This window comes from Podarcis erhardii (assembly GCF_964252035.2).
Source record: "Podarcis erhardii genome assembly, chromosome: 10".
Taxonomy (NCBI): domain Eukaryota; kingdom Metazoa; phylum Chordata; class Lepidosauria; order Squamata; family Lacertidae; genus Podarcis; species Podarcis erhardii.
Window position 1 is genome coordinate 19,287,319 of NC_138500.1, and position 8,523 is coordinate 19,295,841.

The 8,523-nt window shown below is 41.2% G+C and overlaps 1 protein-coding gene across 10 annotated transcripts in view; it reads right to left on the reverse strand.

Annotated features, from left to right (window-relative positions):
• WNK1 (WNK lysine deficient protein kinase 1) overlaps window positions 1–8,523 on the reverse strand; it is a 110,696-nt gene that overhangs the window by 72,495 nt on the left and 29,678 nt on the right. For all 10 annotated transcript variants that reach the window (XM_081878771.1, XM_081878770.1, XM_081878767.1 and 7 more), the window contains exon 2: window positions 2,617–2,789. In XM_081878771.1, the coding sequence (XP_081734897.1) occupies window positions 2,617–2,789 (173 nt within the window). The remainder of the gene's footprint in view (window positions 1–2,616; window positions 2,790–8,523) is intronic.

Consider the following 8,523-nt stretch of genomic DNA (forward strand, 5'->3'; position numbering starts at 1 on the left):
AGGATATTTTTCTAGGAGGTGGATGGATCCTGGTTGTGGGTGATTCAATAATTAGGGGCATAGATGGTTGTCATTATGATAGGCATACAGATTGCATGGTGAACCGCCTACCTGGTGCAAAGGGTGCAGGTTGCCCACTGCCCACAGTTAGACAGGTGGTTAGTACTAGGGAGAAATCAGTGGTTATGGTGCATGTTTGCACCAGTGACATGGGGGAAATGTAGTCACGAAGTCCTGGAAAGAAAATTTAGGTTGCTAGATAGGATGCTGAAAGCCAGGACATTCAATGTAGCTTTCTCCAAAATGCTACCAGTTCCACACACAGGACCAGCTAGTGTGGTGCAGGCTAGCAATCCATGTGTGGATGAGATGCTGGTTGTGGGAAGAGGGGTTTGGATTTGATAAGCACCGGGGAACATTTTGCAGCAAGCCAAGCCTGTACAAAAGGTACGGACTCCACTTGAACCAGAATGGAAGCAGACCACTGACACTGAAAGAGAAAAGACGGCATAGCAGCTTTTGAACTGATTACAGGGGAAGTGCTAACAGGAGCTGATTGGAACAAATCTGCCCCCTGAGATGAAGCTGGGGGGAGGGGGGGAATGATGAAAATTTAAACTGTGGAGCTGTAGAACTAGGTGAAGGGGCAGAGGTCAGCAATTCAGAGAGGCCAAAGCACCCCAGGCCAAAGACACTTGAAGATGGACACTGTATGTAAATCTTTATAAGCTAATGTTAGAAGCTTCTGAGCCAAGGTGGACAAACTGGAGTGCATGGTCTTAAAAGACAGCATTGATATAGTGGGCACAATGGGAATCTCGTAGAATGGAGGGAGGTAATGGGAAATTGTTATCTCCAGATATAGACTCTATAGTAAGGACAGGGAAGGTTGTACTGGAGATGGTTTCACTCTGTACATCAAAGAGGACATTGAATCAAGCCAACTAGAAATCCCATCAGAGGCAGGCTTGACCACAAAATTATTGTGGATGGTGATACTGGGCCCCATGAGTAATTTAGTATGGGGTATGTACTATCACCCTCCCTTATCTAAATGCTCAGGGAGATCCTGAGATGAAAAAGGACATCAAGAAAGCATGCAAAAGAGGAAATGTAGTAATAGCTGACAGGAGAACAGAATGCTATTGCATTCGGGTCCTGCTTGCAGGCTTCCCATGGGCATCTGGTTGGGCCACTGTGAGAACAGTATGCTAGACTAGATCAGCCAGTGGTCTGAGCCAGCAGAGCTTTTATTATATTCTTATTCTCTAGTCAATTTAAGCCAATTTAAATCAGGCTTATGAAGGAGGGCTTGTTTAACTAAAGTTTATTTTAAGCCATAACTTCTAAGATTGACGGTTTGCTCACTTGGGAAAAGGGGGAAGCGGGCTTTAGAAGATGCTAGCAGATACAGCTGTTGCTCAAATAAGATATTTTGTAATGGTGGTTACATGTGCTCAGTCACTGCACATGCAAGCCGATAATAAAGCCTACAGAAGTTGCCAACAGAGACTAATTACAGGCTTCTGCACCTGGACAGAAGTAAACCACTCACAATTTAAACTTAATTCCATTATGGACAGCCAAATTTCGACTACAACCCAGGTAAATTCAATTAATCCTGTTATCTTTGATTTGGGAAATAAAGAGATTCATCAAAGTGCTGAAATACAAGAATCTGGCATGAAGATGGCAACTGGTCTCCAAACCCACAGTTTCTGAAAAGGAATCTGGCAGAACTGGTAACTGACCCTTTTACCGCTTTTTAACTAATCCTATTTTGGGGTATCAGTAGACCTCAGAAAGAACTCAAGTTGAGATACTTTGACTAGCTTATCTACAGTCCTTTTCCGTAACTCACTGATTCCATTCGTTTAAGAGGATTTCAAACTTGATAGATACTCTTTCTCACAGTGTACCTCCACACAAAAACTAGTTGGCATTAAGGAATTCTTATTTTAAAAACAGTTTAATTAAGTAAGAATTTCTTAATTATATTACATGAACTTATGAAAATAGGAAGCTGCCTTATACCAAGCCAGAGCATAGGTCCATCTAGATCAGTATTATCTACACTGACTGGCAGCAGCACTCTAGGGATTCAGGCAGGGTTCTCTCCCAGCCCTACCTGAGATGCCAGGAATTGAATTTGGGACCTTCGGCATACAAGGCAGATGCTATATTTATGGTCCTTCCCCATAGTTTATTTGATACATAATTCTATTCTGAATCAAAATATAGAGAAGAGCAAAGAGTGCTTCACTGACCACTAGAGGACTCCCTTGCTGCTTATTTTGCCTGGAATTTCAAGCATTTGCTGTACAGGAGACATGATATGGCTTGCCAAAGTAGGACCTCAAAGCCTATTAACATTTCTTCCATCACAGTACAGCACTGACAATGGGTTGAGAGGTTTCATAATTTAAAGCCCAAAGAGTACACAGTAGCTATCATTCTGAACCTCCTTCTCAGAAATGGTCAATATATCCAAATATATATCCAATGGCTTTTACAAGGCTTTTGCCCCAAAAACCAAACAACTTTTCATTTATTTTTTTGGTAATTTTGATATCCATGTTCATCATCAGTGTATGGCTCTGGCAAGCCTATACTCACGTTTTCAATGTGCCAGATGTCATAAGCTCTGTAACCAGAACAATACACTTCTTTCCCTTGACAGTAGACTCCCAGGAATCATAGAACCTAACAATGTTAGGATGTTGAAGCCCTTTCAACATTTCAGCCTCCTCCTTAAATCGTTGCCTCTCCGATTTGGACAGCTTCCGATCCTAAAAGATGGGAGCAAGAAAACATATATGAAAAACTGGAACAAAAACAAATCAAACTTAATTATATAGGCAAGGCCACAAACATGCAGGCTCTTGGGGCAGGATTAGATGCTACAAGACACACAGGACTGAAGAAGCCCAGCTGCACACACACACCCCTTAGCCAACACGTGATGTAACATCACTGCAGTTTTCCATTCTTTATCTCCACAGCAGAAAGTCAGTGGTGTCTACTTGTGCTATACTAAATTTTACCAGTAAGGAGAAAGACACCTCAGGTGACCAGATAAACTTGTAACAGCTACTTCTTCCCTAGAAAAGTGTGGCTTTTACAGAACTTCATGCAGTTTGATTATCTTCTTCCTTAAAAACCCATCTGGAGAATTTACTTTTGAATTTATGGCAAACTTATCAGACTTCGCCTACAAACATATGCACACTTGACCACTGCAGACCATCCTTGTTTAAAAATACAACTTGCTCATTTAATACTTTAATTTCTAGTTTCTGTAAGGTTTAAAATATGCTGCATGACTACTCATAACCCTATAAAAGAATCCTTACTTTAAAATTACTCACTATCGAAGGATGATAAAAGAAATAACAGAGAACTGTGGTGACCCTCCAGATGCTGTAGCATTCCAACTCCTATCAGGCCCAGTCAGGGTAAGATATGACCAGGGTTTGAAATCAGCTGGGTGCTAGTCACATTTTGCAACTTGAAACTGGCCTCTTACGACCAGATGGAGATGTCAAGGCAGCACCTTTGACACCTAACATCTCCACCTGCCTGGCCTGGTGATTCAGGGGGTCTTGCAGGGTAGCGCGACTGTAAAATACGTGTCTTTTGCTGCTACACTACCCTGCAGATCCCCTGAATCACTCAGCAGCAAAAATAATTTGTCTCCCTCCCTCCCGCTCTGCTGTGCTATTGTGTGAATCAGGTGTTGAGGTAATTTGGTTTTAGTAAACACTGAAAATAGCACAGTGAAGGTGCTTGATCTCAATAGGTAGGGAGTTCCAAAGTGTAAGCATTGCCACACTAAATGACCAAGTTCTGACAAATGTGGGACGAGTTCTACATGGCACCTGTAGTAATGCCAATTCTGCCGATTGAAGAGGACAAGTGGACACATGTAGGGTAAGGCAATCTCGTGGGTAAACTGGTCCTAAATTGTTAAGGGCTTTATATACTAATTTATGCAATTCATATTTTTTTTATTTTTTGGGTATTTCTACTGAATGCTGCTTTTCTTTTCCCTTGTGACAGTTTTGATTGCTAGGTCCTTTTTTTAGCATGAAATACTGAATGTTATCTTAGAATTCAGAGTCTTGCTATTCAAGAATTTAAGCAAATGTGCTCACACACAAAGCATAAAGGGAATGCCTCAGTAATCCACAACAATGTAACAATGCTACTTGAAAAACATACGAAGAACCTGCTGGATCAGGCCATTGGCCCATCTAGTCCAGCATCCTGTTCTCACAGTGGCCAACCAGGTGCCTGTAGGAAACCTGTAAGCAGGACCCAAACACAAGAGCACTCTCCCCCCCACCCCGGCACCTGTGGTTTCCAGCCACTGGTATTCAAAATGGCTGGCGATCTCAACAATGCTGAATTCCAAAAGAGTAAAGAAAACCCTGGATTGAAAAGCAAAACACATGCAATTGTTTTCTACAAATTTAGAAACACTTAGTAACCTAATCTGAGAAATTTAAATACTGTACAGAACTTTCAAAAGCCTGAATTTCACCACCACCACAATTCTCTTCTTAAAAGTACTTTTGCAACAGATTTGTAATGGCAAACAGAATACAATATAACCACATCTTACACAGGGTTTTGGTTCCAAGGGTTCCGCATATACACAAAAATTGTGTATACCCAAACCCTTGGAACATCCTTGTGGCTAATGGGGGAAGGGAAGAGAGAGAACATGCCCAGAACTTCTAGAACCTGTACACAGAGCAGCCCTTGCCCTTTAAAAGCTTTTTCCACACAGTGGACCTGGCCCCAAAATAGCTTTTAAGCTCTCCACCTTGATTACATTCCAGTTGTGCAATTTTACCTGGCCGGTGTTCAATCATGTAAGTTAAATGTGTGGAATATGTGATTGTACTGTAAACTCGTCTACTACCATCCTTTCCCAAAATTCACAAACATATGCATGACAAAAGAATTAATCTCACTTTTGTTGCACTAAAAGCAGAAGAAAACATGCTATTAGAAGTGCTGGTACAGCAAATTACACTTTTGGAAGAGGGCAACTGACTTGACTGGTAAGCCACATATTTTGGGTCTTCTGCAAATTCTCTCAGATTGCAAGGATTCAACAAGCAGTATATGTAACATTTTCAAGTATTCCTCAAAGACTTACTTAAATGAGAAAGCAAACACATTTGCACACATTTTTAAAAATGAACTACTGATGACTAGACAGCAAAACCAGGCCAGTTAAGTATGTTTCTTACTGGAAGCCTTTAACCTTTGGATGTAAACATGGAATTTTTGACTTAAGATGCTTTCCCTGTTCTCTGCAGGGTGTGTCAAATGCTAACTTTGCTCCAAAGTCATTTGGGAAAGGAGTGAATTGCACTGCAGCTGACAATGTATTATAATATACTGTTTAAGGAAACACAACTCTGGGTAGCCGCCTGGAACCCCTGGAATCTTGCTACTGCTCAGCAGGGATTGGGGATGGTACACAACCTTTTTAACAATACATAGTTCCTTACCGATCAGGGCAAAACCCCTACAGCACACAGGCTGGTCATTTAAATGATCTGCATGACCATGTGGAAGTCTTCAACCATGTTCTACCGCTTATCAATTTCAATTTAATTGCCCCACAATATTAAGATGACATGTGCTTTGCTGTGTACTGACTAAGAGTGGGCCACGGCTTATATAGCATTTATTTTTTCACAGTTATAAACAGATAATTAGAACAAATCATAAATGAAATCCCAAAGGATAATAAAGAAAATGGATAAACACTGCATTTCCTTGATAGCAAACCTCCAGGGCTCGTCACATCCCCTTCAACAATACTGCCTTCCTAGCAAGTTGAAACAGATGCATGAAGCCTTGTCTGCTAGCTTTGTTCATTCCTTTCCACCCACATTAAATTGTTTTGACATTGTTTCAACAGAAATGCAACACTACCCAGCATGTGACTTGCATTTCTGTAATATAAGGGCACTAAATGTGGACAGAAAATAAAAGAATCATTCAAACCACAACTAGCCTTTCTTGGCAATTTATACTTGACAGGTATTCAACATTGGAATCAGCATTCAGTCTTAGAGATGCCCAATGTGTAGCACTAAACCCATTATATCATAGTCCGAATTATATTGATAGTTCTGTCAGCATCGCCCCTTGAGCCAGTGCACCAACTGGACTCATGCACTTCAACCCCGACTGGGCTAGGCGAGCTGGGTAGCACTGCCAGCGACCACCTTTCTCACAGGGACAGGTCACCGTGCTGTGGACTCACAGCTTAGAGCTGAGAGCACCGGATTCACAGTCGTTGCGCAGCAGAGTTTTGCAGAGTCTTGCAGAGTATAAACCACTTGGAGAGCAGCTCTATAGAATATCTTCCTTTTATTCTATAGCTACAACTATGATACAAAACTATATACAGAGCTAAAAGATCTAAGCATAAATCAATGCTACACTGAGAGTCTGCAGCTGCTCTTAGCAGCAACCTTATCTCTAGACACGATCTCTAACACTCTCTCTCTCCACCCCCCATACACTGACTGACTCACTCGCTGACTGCTGATTCACTCACTGAATAAGTAGAAAGCAGAACATTGCTCCTCCTCTCTGTAGAATCAGCAGGCTCCTCAGGAAATTCTTGGATATGGGAGGGGTGAAATCTCCTCATCCTCCCCCATTTCATCCGACCATTTCAAGAATCTTTAACATAACTGCAATTTGCACACACACTCCAAAAGTTGTTCTCTGCTTACAACCTTGGTTTACATATCTCTCTCTCCCTTTATCTAAGACACTTTTATCAATACCATTATACAGTTACTGCAACCACTCTGTGTCCATTAGGAAAGAGTTAAAACATAAACCTCAACCTGTAACTCACACAAAATACACATTGTGAATACACAAATGAATAAGCAGCTTCTGGAAAAAGTTCATCCAAATAAAAATGCTTAGTTGTCTGTTCCAAAGCTTAACTTTCCTTTCCTTTCTGCATGTAACTTTTTTAAGTATCAAGGAGGCACATTAAACAACATTCATACAACTGCCAGGCCAGCAGCTAGACTTCCTTCAAATTTTTCTCCCATCTAGCATCAAGATTAGAAGAACCTTCACTTATAACTTGGTCAACTTCATTTAGCTCCAGATCCAAATAAACAGTCCCCTGAAACTTCATAGAACATTCAGGTAATAGCAACCCATTTCCCCAGTGGACATTTCATATTTTTTTTTATTCACAAGCAGAGAACCACAAAGCAATTGTTCAAGTTGCATACTTGGCTACCATGTCCCATCCACCCTCACTATATAAAGGAGTGGGTAGAATGAAACTGCCCCCCAACTCCAGGAGGTCCTTATCCCTGTGCACCACTCTCTGTCACCAACATGTCCGGGCAGCATGAAGGAATCATGCTTACACAGTCCTTGCCCCCCACTGGTTTTTACAGGAGCTGTTTCTAAAAAATATTTTTCCTACCACTCTTGTGTGTCCACTAGTAAATCAGAATACTACAACTCTCTCTCTAGGTCCATGTTGGCACTTTGCATCCTCCTATCACTAACAAGGTTATTCAGGCATGGCACTGAGTCAGCTATTCCTTGCACCTTCCAAAGTCCGTAACCCAGAAGTAAGCCTTCCATTTCAGGGTCTTTAACCCTGCTCCTCCTCTCCTCATCACTGCTGACTGCTAATCCACCATTTCCTTCTGAACAGGAAAGAACAAGAGGCAATGGAAACAAGGAAGATGGGTCAGCAGCCACTAGTCTGCTCACACACATCTGCCCTCCCCCTCTGGGCAGTGATGTCAATTGAATGACTTTGCCATCATGGGCAGATGAAGGTGAATAGGAAATAGAAGTGAGGATGAGCAAAGCCAACTATGGGTCACCAATATAACTTTTCAAACACATTTAAGTGTTAAAACAAAACAAATTCCTTCCAGTAGCACCTTAAAGACCAACTAAGTCAGTTCCAGTAGCACCTTAAAGACCAACTAAGTCAGTTCCAGTAGCACCTTAAAGACCAACTAAGTCAGTTAAAACAACATTTAAGTGTTGTTGTTTTTAAGGAAATATAGTTGCTCCAAAATTAAGACAATTTTTTGTCCCAGAAATAAATACTGATCATATTTTCTGAATTCCAACTGTGTTTTTTAACCAATCCCCTAAAGTTTTAAGTGGAGCAAGACTGGCGAATCTCCCTTTGGAGTGTCACAATACGTATGTCACTGCAGGGGGGGGGGCATTTCTAACAGACGATATCCTCATTGCAGATGATGGTGACAACCCAGAGCAAAGTCTTTCTAGCTGATCTTAATTCACATGGGTGAGTTAAACTGTCTTTGAGAGCTTATAAATTTTAAATGAGCAAGATAATTTTAAAAGCACACACACATGCATAATACAGTACACAGTCTCCGATTACAGTTTTCTAAGATGAAAACACTGATATTTTATAAAGGACAGCTATTACAAAGACTATGAGAAATGCAAGTGCATAGCAACTGATAT